Source organism: Mesoplodon bidens, assembly GCF_964165515.1.
Source record: "Mesoplodon bidens genome assembly, chromosome: 14".
Taxonomy (NCBI): domain Eukaryota; kingdom Metazoa; phylum Chordata; class Mammalia; order Artiodactyla; family Ziphiidae; genus Mesoplodon; species Mesoplodon bidens.
Genome location: NC_138170.1, coordinates 36,618,151 through 36,638,869, shown reverse-complemented (window position 1 = coordinate 36,638,869; position 20,719 = coordinate 36,618,151). Strand labels below are relative to the sequence as shown.

General features: G+C 35.6%; 1 protein-coding gene across 5 annotated transcripts in view; it reads left to right on the top strand.

Annotated features, from left to right (window-relative positions):
- Positions 1 to 20,719, top strand: part of EHBP1 (EH domain binding protein 1) — a gene marked incomplete at its 3' end in the record, with an annotated part of 505,676 nt that overhangs the window by 203,119 nt on the left and 281,838 nt on the right. For all 5 annotated transcript variants that reach the window (XM_081254153.1, XM_081254152.1, XM_081254157.1 and 2 more), the window contains one exon: positions 18,159 to 18,216. In XM_081254153.1, the coding sequence (XP_081110279.1) occupies positions 18,159 to 18,216 (58 nt within the window). The remainder of the gene's footprint in view (positions 1 to 18,158; positions 18,217 to 20,719) is intronic.

The window sequence follows — 20,719 nt, the reverse complement described above, 5'->3', positions numbered from 1 at the left end:
AGTTTTATTTATCTTTTCAAAGAACCAGCTTTGATTTTTATTTCCCTAGTGATTAACGATATTGAGCCTCTTTTCTAGTGCTCATTGGCCATCTGTATATCTTCTTTGGTGAAATGTCTATTCAACTTCTTTGCCCATTTCTCATTTGGGGTTTTTATTGTGTGTATATTTTAGTTGTTGAGTTATAGGAGGAGTTCGTTATATATTCTGGCTATTAATCCCTTAAGAGATATATGATTTGCAAATATTTTCTCTCATTCTGTGGGTTGCTTTTTCATTATTTATAGTGTCCTTTGATATACAAAAGTTTTTAATTTTAATGAAGTCCAACTTTATCTACTTTTGTTGCCTGTGCTTTTGTCATATCCAAGAAATCACTGCCAATTCTAACATCATGAAACTTTTGATCTCTGTTTTCCTCTAAGAATTTTATAGTTTTAGCTCTTATGTTTAGATTTTTTATCTGTTTTAACTTTTGATTATGGTGTAAGGTAAGAGTATGGCCAATTTTTGGAAACTCTCCAATATTGCCTGGCCAGGTAGAGGAGGCTAACCCCACAAAGTGGGAAAAATGGACAAATGTCAGTGTTGCTAAAAGATCAGATGAGGACTGCTCCCCCCCCAAATATTTATTACATTTAGAAACATGGAGGACACAGGTGGAAAAATACAGGTCATGTTTTGGAACAATGACTGGTGTCATTTGTTTGCAGCATAAAATGTAGGAAACTAGACGAGAAGATTGGCAGAGGTCAAATGGGAGAAGGCTTTAAGTGAGTTTGAATTTTATTCTCTAGGCAGCAGTAAGGCATAAAAAGGATAATGAAATAATAATTCTATGGGGTAGAGAGCTGGTATCTCCTTTGTATTTGAAAAATTGAATTCCCTTCCAGCTAAGTGAGGTGCATATAAGGTAGGTCATTAGTACCAGGGGAACTAGTTCTTCCTGGTTGTTGCTAATCTTTGGCCCTAGAAATAGATACACGTCTTTGGACTATTGGATATATGTAACATACTCAACTTCTTGGTGGGACTACAGCTGAAAATAGCACAGCTCTGTTTCTCTTTGGCCATAACTAGACTGTATTGAACTGGGTTATTTTAAGCTGTGGACCAGACTGCTGATTGGTAGATGTTATTTATGTGTCTGAAAGTCATCAAGAAGTGCTATTATTTTCTGTTTTACTGTGCAGCAAATACTTCTGGGCATTTTCTTCAGCCATGGGGCTTTTTTTTTTGGAGGCTAGCTACTCTGTATGCCCCATTATAAGGTGATCCTGAAGATGCAGTTATTCTCCTCCAAGTCCATCACCAGCATTATTCCAATTAGAAAGTCTCTTTAAAAAAAATTTTTTTTTAACTAGGAAGAAATAGAAAATCTGAACAGACCGATCACTAGTAATGAAACGGAATCAGTAATCAAAAAACTTCCAACAAACAGAAGTCTAGGACCAGACAGTTTCACAGGTGAACTCTACCAAACATTTAAAGAAAAGTTCATACCTATCCTTCTCAGAATATTCCAAAATATTGAATAGGAAGGAATGCTTCCAAACTCACTCTATGAGGCCAGAATTTTCCTGAGACCAAAATCAGATGAAGACACTACAAAAAGAAAGAAAATTACAAGCCAGTATCTCTAATGAACATAGATGCAAAAATCCTCAACAAAATTATTAGCAAACTTAATTTAACAATACATTAAAAGGATCATACACCATGATCAAGTGGGATTTGTTCCAGGGCTGCAAGGATTCAATATCCACAAATCAATCAACATGATGCACTACATTAACAAAACGAAGGATAAAAAATCAAATGATCGTCTCAATAGATGCAGAAAAAGCATTTGACACAATTCAACATTCATTTATGATAAAAACTCTCAATAAAATAGGTATAGAAAGAACATGCCTCAACATAATATAAAGGCCATATATGACAGACCCACAGCTAACATCATGCTCAGTGATGAAAAGCTGACAGCTTTTCCTTTAAGATTAGGAAAAGACAAGGATGCCCACTCTCACCATTTTTATTCAACATAGTATCGGTAGTCTTAGCCACAGCAAACAGTTAAGAAAAAGAAATAAAAGGAATTCAGATTGGAAAGGAAGACGTAAAACTATCACTATTTGTAGATGACATGATAGTACATAGAAAACCCTAAAGACGCCACTAAAAAACTATTGGAACTAATAAATGAATTGTATCCTGCAACTTTACTGAAAAATCAGTATACAGAAACATGTTGCCTTTCTGTATATACATTAGTAATGAACTATCAGAAAGAGAAGTAAAGAAAACAATCACATTTACAGTTGCATCAAAAAAGAATAAAATACCTAGGAATAAATTTAATCAAGGAGGTGAAGGAATTATACTCTGAAAACTATAAGACACTGATGAACAAAATTGAATACAAACACAGATCGAATACTGTGCTCATGGATTGGAAGAATTAATATTGTGAAAATGCCCACACTACACAAAGAAATCTACAGATTCAGTGCAATTCCTATCAAAATACAAATAGCATTTTTCACAGAACTGGAACAAATAGTCCTAAAATACGTATGGAACCACAAAAGACCCCAAGTAGCCAAAACAACCTTGAGAAAGAACAAAGCTGGAGGCCGCACATGCCCTGATTTCATACTAAACTACAGAGTTATAGTAATCAAAACTATATGGTACTGGCACAAAATCAGACACATAAACCAATGGAATGTAGTAGAGAGCCCAGAGGTAAACCCATGCTTATATGGTTAGTTAATTTTTGACAAAGAAGACAATAATTTACAGTGGAAAAGAGAGTCTCTTCAATCAGTGGTGTTGGGAAAACTAGACAGCTACATGCAAGAGAATGAAATTGAACCATTTTCTTATACAATTTACAAAAATAAACTCAAAATGGATTAAAGACTTAAATTTAAGGCCTGAAACCATAAAACTCCTAGGAGAAAACGCAGACAGTATGCTCTTTGGTGTTGGTCTTAACAGTATAATTTTGGCTAAATCGCCTCAAGCCAAGGCAACAAAAGCAAAAATAAACAAATGGGACCACATCAACTAAAAAGCTTTTGCACAGTGAAGGAAACTATCAATAAAATGAAAAGGCAACGTACTGAATGAGAAAAGATATTTGCCAATGATATATCTGATAAGGAGTTAATATCCAAAAAATGTAAAGAACTCACATGAGTCAATATCAAAAAAACAATCTGATTTAAAAATGGGCAGAGGACTTGAATAGACATTTTCTATGAAAAATATACAGATGGCCAACAGACACATGAAAAGATGCTCAACATTAGTAATCACTACAAAAATGCAAATCAAAACCACAGTGAGATATCACCTCACTACTGTCAGAATGGCTATGATCAAGTCAATAAATAATAAATGTTGGTGAGGGGAGCTTTTAAGATCTAATGTCTTAGCAACTTTCAAATACAATACAGTATTGTTAGCCTACTCATACTTGAAAAGGTGCTCAATGTTACTGATCATTACGGAAATGCAAATCAAAACCACAGTGAGATATCAACTCACACCTGTTAGAATGACTGTTATCAAAGATAAGCAATAACAAGTGTTGGTGAAGATGTGGAGAAAAGGGAACTCTTGTACCCTGTTAGTGGCAATGTAAATTGGTGCAGCCACTAGTATGGAAGTTCCTCAAAAAATTAAAAATAACAACTATTGTATAATCCAGCAGTCCCACTTTTGGGTATTTATCAGAAGAAACCAAACATTAACTTTAAAAGATATATGCACCCCATGTTCATTGCAACATTGCTCACAATAGCCAAGATAAGGAAACAACCTAAGTGTCCATCGATGGATGAATGGATAAAGAAAACACACAGACGCATACATACACACAGAGGAATGTTCCTCAGACATAAAAAGAAGGAAATCCTGCCATTTGTGACAACATGGATAGTCCTTGAGGGCATTATGCTAAGTGAAATAAGTCAGAGAAAGACAAATATAGATGATCTCACTTATATGTGGAATCTTTAAAAAACAAAACAAAACTGAGCTCATAGAAACAGAGAACAGATAAGTGTTTGCTAGAGGCAGAGGTGGGTGAAATGGGTGAAGGTGGTCAAAAGGTACAAACTTCCAGCTATAAAATAAGTCATTGGGATATAATGTACAGCATGGTGACTATAGTTAATAATACTATATGGCATATTTGAAAGTTGCTAAGAGAGTAAATCTCATTATAAGAAAAAAATTTTTGTAACTATGGTGATGGATGTTAACTAGATTTATTGTGGTGATCATTTCACAATATGTATAAATATTGAATCATGTTACATATCTGAAACTAATATGTTATATGACAATTATATCTCATTTAAAAAGTTATATCTCATAAAAATGATTTACTAAAATAATTTGTTAATTAAAATTATTTTGTTTACTTAAAATAGCTTTGGGCAATTGCATAAAGCAGAGTTTATATTTTTCTCTTTCCATAAGAGAATGTTTTGCTCTGTGTGCTTTGTGTTTCAACCTCAGGATATTGGGTTATACAAATTAATTGTATCTTTGCAGCACTGACAGGAATAGACGCTTTAGGAATAACACGTTGAATTAAGGATGGCTTCTTTTACCACCCACATTATGTGATAAGTAGCACAGGGTATTTAAATGCTTTGGCACAGAACATGAATAGAGCTGATCATGAAAATACAAAAAATATATATATACAATATTGTTAACCATAGTCACTGTGCTGTACACCAGAACTTATTTATCCTATAAGTGGAAGTTTGTATCTTTTGACCACCTTCACCCATTTCCCTCACCCCCAACACCCACCTCTGACAACCACCAATCTGTTCTCTGTATCTGTGAGTAGTCCACTGCTTTTATATTCCACATGTAAATGAGATCATGCAGTATTTGTCTTTCTGTCTCTGGCTTATTTCACTTAGTGTAATGCCCTTAAGGTCCATTCATGTTGTCGCCAATGTCAAGATTTCCTTCTTTTTTATGGCTGAATAGTATTCTATTGTGTGTGTATATAATACAAAGAAGATACATACACACACCCCACATCTTCTTTATCCATTCACCTGTTGACAAACACTTAGGTTATTTCCATATCTTGACTATTGTAAATAATGCTGCAGTAAACATTGGGGTGCATATATCTTTTCAAGTTAGTGTTTTGTATTCTTCAAACAAGTACCCAGAAGTAGAATTGCTAGATCATGCGGTAGTCCTATTTTTAATTTTTTGAGGAATCCCCATACTGTTTTGCATAGTGCCTGAACCAATTTACATTCCCACCAACAGTGTATAAGAGTTCACTTTTCCCACATCCTCGCCAACACTTGTTATCTCTTGTCTTTCTGAATAATACCCATTTTAACAGGTAAGAGATGATAATCTCATTTTGGTTTTGATTTGCATTTCCCTGATGATTAGTGTTGTTGGGTACCTTTTCATGTACCTGTTGGGCATTTGTATGTCTTCTTTGAAAAAATGTTTGTTCAGTTTCTCTGCTCATTTTTTAACTGGATTTTTTTTTTTGCTAATGAGTTATATAAGTTCTTTGTATATATTAGATATTAACCCCTTGTCTGATACATCATTTGCAAATATTTTCTTATACTTCACAGGTGCCTTTTTATTTTCTTGATAGTTTCCTTTGCTGTGCAGAAGCTTTTTAGGTTGATGTAGTTCCATTTGTTGATTTTTCCTTTTGTTCCTTGATCTTTTGGCATCATATCTAAAAAATCATTGCCAAGATTGATGTCAAAGAGCTTACCCTGTATGTTTTATTCTAGAAGTTTTATGGTTTCAGGTCTTATGTCCAATTCTTTAGTCCATTTGAGTTATTTTTTGTGTATGGTGTAAAATAGAGGTTCAATTTCATTCTTTTGATTGTGGCTGTCCAGTTTTCCCAAAACCATTTATTGAAGGGACTATCCTTTCCCCAGTGTATATTCTTTAGCTCCTTTGTCATAAATTAATTGACCATATATTCATGGGCTTATTTCTGGGCCCAAATTTCTTCTTTGTAATTAAGATTCATCATTTAAAAATTTAAGGTTAAATTTTACAAAGTGATATATTTAAATGGTTTACAAATTCAAAGAGTACCGCAAAGCTTATAACAGAGAAAGCAACCGTTCCTTGCCCCACCCTGCCCCACCTTGACTCTCCTTCCCTACAGAAAACCACTTTCAACCCCATAAGTTCTTCTAGTGCTGTACTCTATATTCCTCAGTAACATATTTTTGTTTTCTTTATTTTTTATTGAGTTACAATTAATATACCATAAAATTTACCTTTTAAAAATGTACGATTCAGTGACTTTTAGTGTACTCACAACATTATGTAACTATCATCACTATTTAATTCAGAATATTTTCATCACCAAATAAAGAAAACCTGTTCCTATTAGCAGTCATTCCCCATCTTTTTTTCCCCCTTCAAGCCTCTGGCAAACATAATCTACTTTTGTCTCTATGGATTTGCCTATTATGGACATTTCCTATAAATGAAGTCACGCAATAAGTGGCCTTTTGTGTCTGGCCTCTTTCACTTAGCATGTTTTTGAGGCTCATCCATGTTGTAACAAGTGTCAGTATGTTATTCATTTTTATGGCCAAATAATAGTTCATTGCATGGATATACCACATTTTGTTTACCTGTTCATCAGTCAGTGGACATTTAAGTTGTTTCTATTTTTAGACTATTATGGATAATGCTGCTATGAACATTCATGTATAAGTTTTTGGGTATATACCTAGAATTGAAATCACTGAATGATATGGTAACTCTATGTTTAACTTTTAAAAAAATTTTTATTTTTTTCTGTCTCTTTTAATTGAAGTATAGTTACTGTACAATATTATATGTTACATGTGTACAGTATAGTGATTCATAATATTTAAAGGTTATACTCCATTATAGTTATTATAAATTATTGGCTATAGTCCCTGTGTTGTACAATATATCTTTGTAGTTTATTTTATATCTAATATTTTGTACCTCTTATCACCTACCACTATATTGCCCCTCCCCTCTTCCCTCTCCCCACTAGTTTGTTCTCTGTATCTGTGAGTCTGCTTCTTTTTTGTTATATTCACTAGTTTGTTGTATTTTTTTAGGTTCCACATATAGGTGATATCATTTGTCTTTCTCTGACTTATTTCACTTAACATAATGCCCTCCAAGTCCATCCATGTTGCTGCAAATTTCTTTCTTTTTTTAAGGCTGAGTACTATTCCATTGTATATATATGCCACATTTTCTTTATCCATTCATCTGTTGATGGGCACTTAGGTTGCTTCCATATCTTGACAATTGTAAATAATGCTGCTATGAACATTGTAGTGCACATACCTTTTAGAATTAGTGTTTTTGTTTTTGTTTTTTACATATATCCAGGAGTGGAATTGCTCGGTCATATGGTAGTTCTGTTTTTAGTTTTTCTGAGGAATTTCCGTACTGTTTCCCATAGGCCGAACCAATTTACATCCTCACCAGCAATGTAGGAGGTTTCCCTTTTCTCCACATCCTTGCTAACATTTGTTATTTGTGTTCTTTTTGATGATAGCCATTCTGACAGGTGTGAGGTGATATCTCATGTGGTTTTGATTTGCATTTCCCTGATGATTAGTAAGCGACGTTGAACATCTTCTCAAGTGCCTATTTGGCCACCTTCATTTCCTCTTTAGAAAAATGTCTATTCACTTCTTCTGCCCATTTTTTAATTCAGTTGTTTGTTTGTTTTTAATTTTGAGTTGTATTAGCTGTTCATATATGTTGGATATTAATCCCTTATCCATCTTATCATTTGCAAATATCTTGTCCCATTCAGTAAGTTGTCTTTTCAGTTTGTCCATGGTTTCCTTTGCTGTGCAAAAGCTTCTAAGTTTAATTGGGTCCCCTTTATTTATTTTTGCTTTTATTTCTTTGCTTTAGGAGACGGATCCAAAAAAATATTGCTGTGATTTATGTCAAAGAGTGTTCTGCCTATGTTTTCCTCTAGGAGTTTTATAGTATCCAATCTTACATTTAGGTCTTTAATCCATTTTGAGTTTATTTTTGTGTATGGTGTTAAGAGAATGTTCTATTGATAATTTCATTCTTTTACATGTAGCTGTCCATTTTTCCCAGCACCACTTATTGTAGAGACTGTCTTTTCTCCATTGTATATTCTTGCCTCCTTTGTCATAGATTAATTGAGCATAAGCATGTGGGTTTATTTCTGGGCTCCCTATCCTGTTCCATATGTTCAACTTTTTGAAGAACTGCCAAACTGTTATACACAGAAGCTATACTATTTACAATCCTACCAGCTGTGTGTAAGGGTTCCAATTTTAACATATCTTCATCAACACTTGTTATTATCTATCTTTTTGATATAGTCTTCCTGATAGGTGTGTGAAGTGGTATTTCATTGTTCAACAACATATTTTCAACTTTTTCTTTTAACCTTTTGATTTTAGACTTTATCTATTAGCTTCTTGATATGGTAGGTGAGGGTTTAGGTGTCTACCACCTCCTCCCTGAAGCATACTTACCCTTCCCTTTCCCCATCCTTCCTAGTCTCCAATCAGCTCTACCAGAGCTAGGTCAGAATTCATTGTTATGACTTAGTATTGTTTGCATCGAGCACTATGTATTATGATTACATTTTCTTTCTTTTGATTTTTCTTGGGTTAAAAATTACTTTTTTTCCCCTTTCCCCTCATGTATATATCATTATTATTTCCAAATTTTTCTGTCAGCCTCTCAATATCCCTCTCAAAACAGTTAAACATTGGTGACTCATCAATTCCTTTTTCTCCTGGAGTCTTCCAGTGTCCTATTCTACTTTGGAATGATTTCTTTCTAGGCCTGTGGCATAGATGACATCTTGAGACCTTTTTTCACTGTCATCTTGGGAAATTAGTGAGACTTTTAACCTCTGGATTGATCTAAATTTCTAGTCTTTTCTCTCCCATTTAACATCTCTGTTACTTTATTCTAGATCTGGAAGATTTCCTCAACTTTAGCTTCAAACTCTTCAATTTTTACTTTCCTAAATGAAAAAGGATGACATAACATAATTTCCAGATTTCTTTACTATTCTTTAAATTTTCCTTTTATATTTTTCATGGGTACAATATCTTCTGTATTTCCAAGGATATTAGTGATAATGTCTTCAGTTTCTTTCAAGTTTCTTTTTTCTCTCTTTTAGCCACTTGCCTTTTATATTAGAAACTTTCCTCAGATGATCCTTTGTTTGTTCACATTTAAGAGGGAGACTATACAAAGCTGTTTGGAAGCATAGACACGGGATGGTTGCTAACATTATCTGAAAATTTGCTGAAAGACAGGCACTGATCTAAGTACTTTATTTGCATTATCTTAACAGATCTTTACATTGGTCCTGTGAGGTTCTAATTTCACAGATGAGGAACATCTTGAGGCTTAGATGGTACAACCTGAAGGAGGGGAACCCAGATCTGTCTGCCTTCATATGATTTTTTTATCCATGATATCCTATCTCCCTGCCTCCCTCCCAGTAAATGATTTGTGAATACCAGGAAAACGCTTTATGAATACCAGGAAAATTCTTGAGAACCTTAAAGTCAGATAGAGATAAGACAGACAAATGTAATCATCCAAACACAAAATGACAGCAATTACAGAATTGTGTTGAGAGAAAATGGTGAATATGATTGTTTAGGAGGGCTGGGGAATGGTCTGAGTGATGTATCCTTTTTTTTCCTACTAATCTCTTTTCCAGGAAGCCTGATACATGACTTGGAAATATTAATATTTATGTGAGTGACATGTGAGGCTTGTTCAAACAGGACTAGAAAAAAAGAAGTAGTAAGTAATACACTAAATTAAAGGAAGCATCATGGGTGCTTTTATAAAACAGTAAAGAAAGTAGGAAGTATTATTTGGGAAGGTTAGTATTGCACACGTGGTACAGCAGTGATTGATTATAACGCTATTTCTCTCAAATATCTTTATATTAGAAATTATAAACCCTTTATACTGTTTAATAGTATAGCAAAAAAATTATATATACATGTGTGTGTATTTTTTGATGGCCTCTCAGAAAGTTTACTTAGCTCAAGTTTGTCAAACTGCACTTCCTCGGTTTGAATGGTGCTGTTCCTAAATACATAGCTATTAGAATCCCTGTCAGCGAAAGTCCATATGTGTCACCAGTTAAACATTTTTAACCAAAAGCAATCACTCTGTGAAAATATTTTAAAGATGGTAGGAAGAGGCAAAATATAATTTTTTAAAAAAATATTTTTATTTGAGTGACAAAGATTTACATCTCTTATTATTAGAACTGTCCTTTCATTTTTACAGAAAAGAAATATATCCTGTGTATGTGTACTTTGTCTTGTAGATTTTTTTTTCCTATTGAATTAATTATTACAGCTTGCTAAATAACTCTTGTGAAGTAAGCATAAAGGAGTATAATTAACTGGAGCTACAAGCAGTGATAGTACAATAGGAGGCAGATGTACCTACTGAAGGATAAAAATAATTACTTGAGAAATAGTTAAGTTAGAGTATTTCTGTGATAAGACAATTTTCTCCCTTTCGTTTCAATATTCACAACATCCCACCTTGAAATGTTCAGTTATGGCTAAGAGCCCTTTCCCCTAAAAGGAATAACCTTGTTATTTAGTGAAGTACCTATTCACATTAACATCAGGGTTAATATTGTGAGCTCTCTTTTCCTCATTGTAAGCATATCCTGTATTCTTTTTTTTTTTTTTTCTGCGGTACGCGGGCCTCTCACTGTTGTGGCCTCTCCCGTTGCGGAGCACAGGCTCCGGATGCGCAGCGCAGGCTCAGCGGCCGTGGCTCACAGGCCCAGTCACTCCACGGCATGTGGGATCTTCCTGGACCGGGGCACGAACCCGTGTCCCCTGCATCGGCAGGCAGACTCTCAACCACTGCGCCACCAGGGAAGCCCCTCCTGTATTCTTTGGTGAGAGGAATATGCTGTACTTTTTGTGTTCTAAAGGCTTATGATTCTTTATTTTTAATTTAGGAAAAGCTCAAAGGCATAAATATTAATTACTAAGTTCTGAGGTATAGCTGTCTTTTATCTTCGGAAACATCAATTTCATATATGTGAAAACCAGTAGGACATAAAAAGGTTAAATTTGGTCTCAGCACTTTGCAGTGTAAGCTTCTACAAGACAGCAACTGTTTTATTGTTATGTATGTGTGTCTTTTGAATTTTCTATATGTTGAGGAGTTACTGTAGCAGACACACCCCAAAATTAAAGTGGTTTGACCTAATAAAAGTTCATTTCTTGCTCACTTTTCAGTCTAGAGAGGTTGACTGGACTTCCACGTGGTCATTCAGGAGCCCATACACCTTTTATCTTATGACTCTACCCTCCTTTGCATTCTGGAGTCCTCTCCGTTCAGCTGGTGTGGGGAAGGCATACTCATTTATTATCCACTCTCCTCCAGAAGCGACACCAGTGGTGAGAGGTGTCATGTAGTTCCATCGCAGTGTCAGCATGCTGGGAGTGGTGGTGGTGGCTGGGGACAAGGGGCTTCCTGCAACATCTCCCAGGTTTAACATTGTGCTTTGGACAGGGAGCCTGAATCTTCGGTGGTCCATTTACTGCTCTCCTAAAAGATACTACTTCCCCTTTCATAATATTATTCAAAGGTGGTAATATTAGCCACCTCTAGGTTGTCAGAAAACAGGAGGCAAAGGACTCCGTGCCACAAATTTTTTACCCTATTCTTTAATTTCTCATTTCATTTTAAACCACAAAATATTTAACCAATTTGAGTCATTTAATCATATGGTCACTGAATCATAGTTTTAGAACTAGCTGAGGTCTTAGTACAATCTCTTCATTTGATAAATTAGGGAATAGGCTCAGAGATATGGAGAGGCATTCCTAAGGTCACTACGTGCCAGAACTAGGAAAAACAAGTTTCCCAACCTCCAGTCTAGTATTCTCTCCTCTGTAGTATGTCATCTTTGAGGGGCCTTCTTTTACAAATTCATATCTCCTAAATTAATACAAATTGTTTCCCAGTTTTCTTTCCTTTGACTACCTTCCTAAGATACTTACCCTGGAGAAAGAAGGACTTTAATTGTTATAGAAGAGAATTAGTGATCTGAAAAGCATTTGTCATATTGTTATTGTTGGGTCCTGTAATGGAGTGCCATACTGACTTTGCAGGCCCAAGGAAGAATGCCCCAGAGATTGGAGGGGCTGCAGGTAAAGGAGTGCTGCAGAGTCTAGGGGGGCCTCTTTCAAAATTTTGTGTATGGCCAGCTCAGACCTTAGGGAACATTTATGTTAACTTAAGACAAAGAATACACCTCTTCCACTTCTATTGACTTAGAAAACAGATTAATTCAGCTGAGAGGTCTTTAAATTCAATGCAGGTTTTCACTGATGATTAGAGAAACACAAATCAAAACTACAATGAGGTATCACCTCATACCAGTCAAAATGGCTATCATCAAAAAATCCACAAATAAATGCTGGAGAGGGTGTGAAGAGAAAGGAACCCTCCTACACTGTGGGTGGAAATGTAAATTGATACAGCCACTATGGAGAACAGAACTAAAAATAGAGCTACCATATGACCCTGCAATCCCACTTCTGGGCATATATCCAGAGAAGAACATGGTCCTAAAGGATACATGCACCCCAGTGTTCATTGCAGCACTGTTTACAATAGCCAAGACATGGAAGCAACCTAAATGTCCATCAGCAGAGGAAGGGATAAAGAAGATGTGGTACATATATACAATGGAATATTACTCAGTCATAAAAAAGAATGAAATAATGCAGCAACATGGGTGGACCTAGAGATTGTCATACTGAGTGAAGTGAGTCAGACAGAAAAAGAGAAATATCCTATGATATCGCTTACATGCAGAATCTAAAAAGAAATTATACAAATGACTGTATTTACAAAACAGAAACAGACTCACAGACTTAGAGAATGAACTTATGGTTACCAGTGTGGGAAGGATGGAGGGAAGGGATAGTTAGGGAGTTTGGGACTGACGTATACACACTACTATATTTAAAAAGGATAACCAACAAGGACCTACTGTATAGCACAGGGAACTTTGCTGAATGTTATGTGGCAGCCTGGATGGGAGGGGAGTCTGGGGGAGAATGGATACATGTATATGTATGGCTGAGTCTCTTTGCTGTGCACCTGAAACTATCACAACATTGTTAACTGTCTATACTCCAATATAAAATAAAAAGTTTAAAAATAAAAAAATAAATACAATGAAATTTAAAAATTTAATTGTTTAATTCTGTCTGTTCATATGTAATTCCAAACTTAAAAGTTCTATTTTATTTTAAATAACTCCCCCTCCACATTTAAATAATTCCCCACCATACAGTAATATAAATTCATTGTAGAAAATACAGAAAAGTATATTCTTTAAATGACATGTAATTTCATTTCCTAATAGTAACCACAGTTATCACAGGTTGTGCCTGGAGTTGGGTAGAACTCAGATTTTTCAGTGGAACTCAGGCAGTGTGTCTGTGTACATTTTATGTGTATGTATATAAAATGTTTATATATGTAAATATCTGTATATAAATATATGTGTGTATGTTTATATATCTGTATGTGTAGTGCTACCTGGTTACTAAGGCAATGGGGTAGAAATGTTAAGTACCTGATTGTACTTAAGTACTTAAGTACCTGATTTACTCTCTGAAATCTGGGCTCTATCAGGTTGTCTTGACTTTTTTGATAGAAAGTTATAAAGGTTCTTTGGTAGTTGGATAAAACTCACAATTGCTCTATCCCTGGCCTCTTGTGAGCACATAAGTAAATATTTAATGGCTCTTTTCTAGTACAGCATGGATGCTTAAAATATTAATTGTGGTCAACCAGTTGTGTGGTTATTGGTGTTCTTCTATGAGAACAATAACAGCACAGTTTTTTATTTTAGAACATTCTGCCTTGCTTTGTCCCTGATAATGTGAAGGTGGGCTGATTTCTAATGAAGACATTATAAAAATTGGACATGACTCAGAATTACAAAAAAGTTTATTCATCTCTGGAGACATTCTCAAATAAGTAATTTATGTTATATTTACATACTTGGAACTTCAGGCATATAGGTTAGGAGACCACCCTTCCTAATTTTTTACAGTAAGTGGCTTCCCTTTTCTGAAACACAAGATCAGAACGGGTTGAGGGGAGGGAGATGCTGAGAGGCCAAGTTAGGTGGAGGCAACTGTGCAGGTGGCACTAGGACAATATCATGGAGGGAAGACACCCTCACTGCCATCACAACTAATACCTCACTAATGTTCCAAGTCGGGAGGTGTGGGGATTGCTTTGCACTCTCCCTTCCCAGGAGATTCCAATGTGCAGCCAAGGTGAGGATGCTTGCAAAGCTCAAATAAGCTGCAGAGAGAATGTGTTATGTAACTACTGGCTTTAGTTGGACCTCATCAATTATAATTAACCAATTTGGAATTCCTGGATGAAATTTAAGGTTCATTCAGTAGTGAATGTACATCGAGCCTCAATCTTGTACCAGATTCTTATTAGTTACTAGGAATAGAAAGATAAATAAGATATGGTTGATAAAGGAGCACAGTCTAGTGGAGGAGATAGAAATAATAACAAATAATGTAATACAGGGTGCATAGGATATTAAAAAAGAGGTGTCTAGGGTTTTACTGGAAATACAGTAGAAGGAGCAGTTAACTCTGTCTAAGGTTTAGGATGTGGGATGAAGTGGGAATGAAATGAGAAATGGTCAGGTTTTCACAGAGGAAGTGATGAATTAAGAGTTTATCAGGTAGAAAAGGAGAGAAAAGAGGAGGTTTTAAAAAAAGTTTGTAACATTGCAAAGATGTGAAGAAATTGAATAAGTGTTCAGGGGTTGGTTGGAAAGCAAGGTGCCTTTGAGATAGTTGTAGGTTTTGCATCTAGAAAAGTAGATCAGAGTCAGGTGGTGCAGTGCCTTATAAACCACATTCAGGAATGTGGATGTTATCTTGCATGCTGTGGTGTCACAGGGTCAAATGCATACAGGGACTAAGTAGATCATCTTAAGAGTGAAGCTGGTCAGATGTGAAGCAGTTGATAGCATTGGAGGCTCTAGTAATCTGGATAGCATGGACCTTGTTTAAAGGCATTTAAGTAAGAAATGTTTTTTAAAGTTTAAATTTAAACTAAAATGGAGTACTATTTAGGTCAAATAAATCTGTGAAATTCAACCTTCAAGTGCCAGTCTGTAGTACCTTCAGTATAAGAGCCCAGTAAGGATAGTAAGGAAAATCGGTAAGATCTTTATAGCATTTCTAAAGAAGTATTGCAGAAATATAATTAAGAGTTGAGGTTGGGCTGGAAATGTGAAGGTGAGAACATAGTAAAAAGGTTAGTGTAGTAATCTAGGTAAAGTGTTCCAGCAAGCCACCAATGCTTTCAAATAAGGTAGCTTGCACTGGTTGGCTACTCAGTCCCTCTGCTGTTAAGCTGCCATCATTGATCATACCCTCTGCCCAGCTCTGTTGTCATGTTGCTATACTGCTCCCCATCTTCATGTCATTTGTCCTGTTCTACTTCTCTGTGTGTTGAACAAGGTTTTGTTTGTTTCTCCATTGGTTCAGATTCTTAGATGAACACTCTGATGTTTCACAGAAACTTTCTTCTATTTCATCTGTAATATAGCACTTTGGCATCTGGCTCCTGCTCCCAACATCTCACGCTGGAAAGATTCACCAAAGCAAGCTACTGGTTTTTACAATTGTTGTCTTCAAAGACTGACACTCTTTGGGAACTGGTTTAGTCTTGGGTGGAGAACCACCATTTTTCTTTTTTATACTATGCTGGTTACTATCACCATCAGAAACACACTGCATTTATTTAGAAGACGCCTTGATGAAATAGTTTCATTGGAACCGTACTTTTGTTTTTTGTCTACTCTTGTTTTCTTCAGGTCCTATCACCGAAAATGAACAAGTATTAACACTTTACCACATTTATATTGCTTCTTGCATCCTCCTCCTTCCTGTATTTAGCTGGGTTATATAGATTGTAAACTTTTAGTCTTTTATGTCTAAAACCATTTCTTAAATGGTAGTTTAGCCAATATGAAATTCCAGGATGGCATCTATTTTCCCTTAGCACTTGAAGATCATTAGCTTCATTGTATTTTGGGCGCTGTTGCTGCTAAGAAGTTGCTGTCATCATAATTATGCCTTTGCTGGTAACCTATCTTTTCTTTTATGATTTTTCTCTTTATTCTTGCCGTTCCGTAGTTTGATTGCAAGGTATTTAGATATAGATTAGTTTTTTATTTATCCTGTTTATTTGTTAATATATATTTTCAACCTAAGGACTCTTATCTTTATTGGAACATTCTTAGCCTTTTCTCCTTAGTATTGCCTCTGCCATTCCCACTATTCTAAACTTCTAGAATTTCTTTTTCTTTTTTTAATAAATAAATTTATTTATTTATTTGTTTATTTATTTATTTTTGGCTGCTTTGGGTCTTTGTTGCTGGGCGCGGGCTTTCTCTAGTTGCGGCGAGTGGGGGCTACTCTTTCATTGTGGTAAGCAGGCTTCTCATTGCGGTGGCTTCTCTTGTTACAGAGCACAGGCTGTAGGCACGCGGGCTTCAGTAGTTGTGGCACATGGACTCTAGAGTGCAGGCTCAGTGGTTGTGGCGCACGGGATTAGTTGCTCTGCGGCATGTGGGATCTTCCCGGACCAGGGCTTGAACCCGTGTCCCCTGCATTGGCAGGCAGATTCTTAACCACTGCACCACCAGGGAAGCCCTAGAATTTCTATTAGGTGTGTGTACTTCTCAATCTATCTTCTATGTCTCTTACCTTCTTTAAAAATATTATCACTTTATTTCTCTGTACTACATTCAGGGTCAGTTCCTCAGTAATATTTTTCATTAGACAACTGTCGCTCTTTGGACAGGTTTCTAGGTAAATCACTGAATCAGGAGTTTATGGCTGGTGACCTTTTATAATATATGTATGTAGGTAGGAAGGTAAGTAGGTAGGTAGGTAGTTAAATAGGAGGATGGGTCATCTGCTGATAATGAAAGATACCAGGGTAAAATGAAGGAGACAGAGAAAGTGGTGAAAGTCACTGAGATAAGTAATATCATTCATTTCTTGGTTAAAAAGCTTTTATCTAAGATTCTTAAAAATAAAAATCTAAGTAAAAGAACTGATAATCATAGTTTTTATGTTTTCCCTAAGCATTAAAGAGAACTTAGTTGTATTAGCTGAAAATGTGAGTTTGTTTTGTTTTTAACTTTATGTTGGCAGAAGATAAAGAAGAGAGGTATGAGAATTAGAAGACCTGTATTTCATTTGGTCTTGGTTTTGCCAGAACTTTCGATGAGTTATGTAACTTTGCCAGAATTTACCTTGCTTATGTTTTGGTATTATATTGTTTTTATGAAGATAGTTGAGATGATTGATTATAAAAAGGTTTTGAAAACCATAAGCATTGGTCATAAGATACAGAGATGCAAGAGTAGTGTAAACCACAGATTTAAATTATTTGGGAAGTATCATTTTTATGCTTATTTTCTCTAAATTAAAGTGGATAATGTGTTAGAAATATAGTATTGTTTTAAAGGAGATATATGTATGCTTTTCTTTTCTTTTTTTTTATTGTGGTATGTGGGCCTCTCACTGCTGTGGCCTCTCCCGTTGCGGAGCACAGGCTCCGGATGCGCAGGCTCAGCGGCCATGGCTCACGGGCCCAGCCGCTCCGCAGCTCACGGGCCCAGCCGCTCCTGGACTGGGGCACGAATCCGTGTCCCCTGCATCGGCAGGCGGACTCTCAACCAATGTGCCACCAGAGAAGCCCCTGCTTTTCTTTTTAAAATAGTCTAAGTATTTTATTTTACTTGGTTTGTCTCAATGAATTTACTTGGTAAAGTATTTTTAGAAAAACATGTGGATGAAATATTAGTCATTTAAATTAGATCATATCTGTATTCAACATCTATATATGAATAATTTATAGAGCTTTATTGTAAGTGCAGCGGTTCTATGTAATCTAAAGCAGATGATTTTTTGTTCTTTTAAAGGCGCTAGAACTAAATTTTATTATTTGATTTAAGATAAATTATACGTAATCTTTTTCTTGTTCGGCAGGCAACCAGATAAACTGGTGGTAGTTTGGACGAGAAGAAGCCGAAGGAAGTCTTCCAAGGTTTGTCTGTTTTCTAAATTTCTTACCCCAATGTTGAATTTGACTTTTGGTCAAATTATTCAGCTTCTCTGGTCCCAGTGAAGAATATTTTAAAATATTACTTGATATTTTGGGTTATTTCTTATTATCTAATGTACTCAAATGATTGATCAGGTGCTGTATGTAATCTTGTTACTGCAGTTCCTAAAGCAGGAGCCAGTTACCTGAGTTTTGATTTTGGATTTGGTATCCTTGAGTAACATAATAGTTATTTAACTTCTCTGTGCTAGGATATCATGAAATAATGATTAAATAAATATCACTTACAAAATTATACCTAGGATTACTTTATTCACATTCCAAGAGGATGAAGTTAGGACACACATAAGGAATGATGAGTTATCTGAGTCCATTGCTGGGTTACCGAAGAGGAGTTGGATTTTTCTAAGGTTTTAATTTTTTGTGCTTATGGCTTTGTGGGGAGTGGAACAGAATTTTATTTATAATTTAAAAAAATTTTTGGCTGTGTTGGGTCTTCGTTGCTGTGCGTGGGCTTTCTCTAGGTGCGGCGAGCAGGGGCTACCCTTCGTTGCGGTGCATGGGCTTCTCATTGTGGTGGCTTCTCTTGTTGCAGAGCACAGGTTCTAGGCATACGGGCTCAGTAGTTGTGGCTCACAGACTTAGTTGCTCTGTGGCACGTGGGATCTTCCTGGAGCAGGGCTCAAACCCCTGTCCCCTGCATTGGCAGGTGGATTCTTAACCACTGTGCCACCAGGGAAGCCCAGAACAGAATTTTAAAATGTTCAGTAACAATTCTAGGTATTTTAAAAATTCCAATCTATAGACAAGTAAGTATGAGTATATTTTAATAAGCACACAATAACTACAAGCATGTTTATTGAATGTTGGTTTTTCCGTAAGTAGACTTAGGTAAAGAAAAATGTATTCATTTTAACTGAAATTAAATTTTAATTTAATTTAATTTCAGAATTAAAATTTTTAAGGTCATCTTTTTAGATTTTATTTTTATTGAATTAAAATTTATATACGGTATAAGTCACAGATCTTAATTACACAATTTTATGAGTTTTGATTAATATATAGTTATATAATTACCACCCTATCAAGATATAGACTATTTTCATCACCTTTTTCCTTTGAGTCCTCTTCCAGTCAATTCCCAGTCCTTAGAGGCAACTACTAGTTCGATTTTTCTATCACCGTAGGCTATTTTTGCCTGTTCTTAAATTTCACATAAATAGAATGATGCAAAAGTACTTTTTATGTCTGGTTTCTTTTGTACAGCATGTTTTCGAGATTTATTCATGGTATTGTGAATATTGGTAGTTAACTTTTTTCATTGCTGAGCAGTATTCCATCATGTGCATATACTGCAGTTTGATTTTTTATACATCTGTTGATGAACATTTGAGTTGTTTCCAGTGAATATTCTGAGTATTCAACTATTGTGAATAAATCTGTTGTAAACATTACTGTTCAGGTATATTGGGGGACAAATGTTTTCTCTTGGATGAATAACTTGGAATGGAATCAATGGGTAATAGGGTACATACATTTTGAACTTTTAATATACCCCCACCAGCAATATAGGAAAGGTCCAGTTGCTTCACCTCATGAATAGCATTTTTTTCAAAGCATACGTTTGTAGTTTGGGGGCATTATATTTTGGACATGTAATATTTTCTTATCTATTTACGAGAAGGGGTTCTAAAAATAGACTTAGGGTCTTCTGTCAGTTTTGCTCAGTGGGTCTTAAGCTTTTGTGAAAAGGAACAATATTAGGTCATCCACTAAGTATGATAGAAGAATCTGAATATAACTATAAACATTAGAAATCGACCCTAAATGTTTTTAGCTATCAACAAAAAGTGATTTCCCTCTTTTAGAAACTAGATACTAATTGTTTTCTTAAAACATTATGAAGCATAATGAAATACTTTAGATTAAAGGTTAATTCAGAATACCCATATTTGAAATTAAGTATACTTTTAATTACATTTTTGAAAGTCAGTCAAATAACTTTTAGGTCCAGATTCTATTTTATATTGTATCAAATATTGATTGAATCCAGATGGTGAAATAACAAACATAGGCTACAGGTTGATTTTTCTCGAAATATAATATTTTCTAGAAGGAACTATTTCTTTCTTTTTTTTTTTTTTTTTTTGCGGTACGTGGGCGTCTCACTGTTGTGGCCTCTCCCGTTGCGGAGCACAGGCTCCGGACGCGCATGCTCAGAGGCCATGGCGCAGGCTCAGCGGCCATGGCTCACGGGCCCAGCCGCTCCACGGCATGTAGGATCTTCCCGGACTGGGGCACGAACCCGTGTCCCCTGCATCGGCAGGCGGACTCTCAACCACTGCGCCACCAGGGAAGCCCGGAACTATTTCTTATTGGACTAATTGTCCAGTTGTGATGCTCTTAATATTTCAAATCCCTTCTGGATATTTTAGAATCATTGTATTTTCTCTTGAAACATTATAGGTGTACTTTTGAAAAGTTT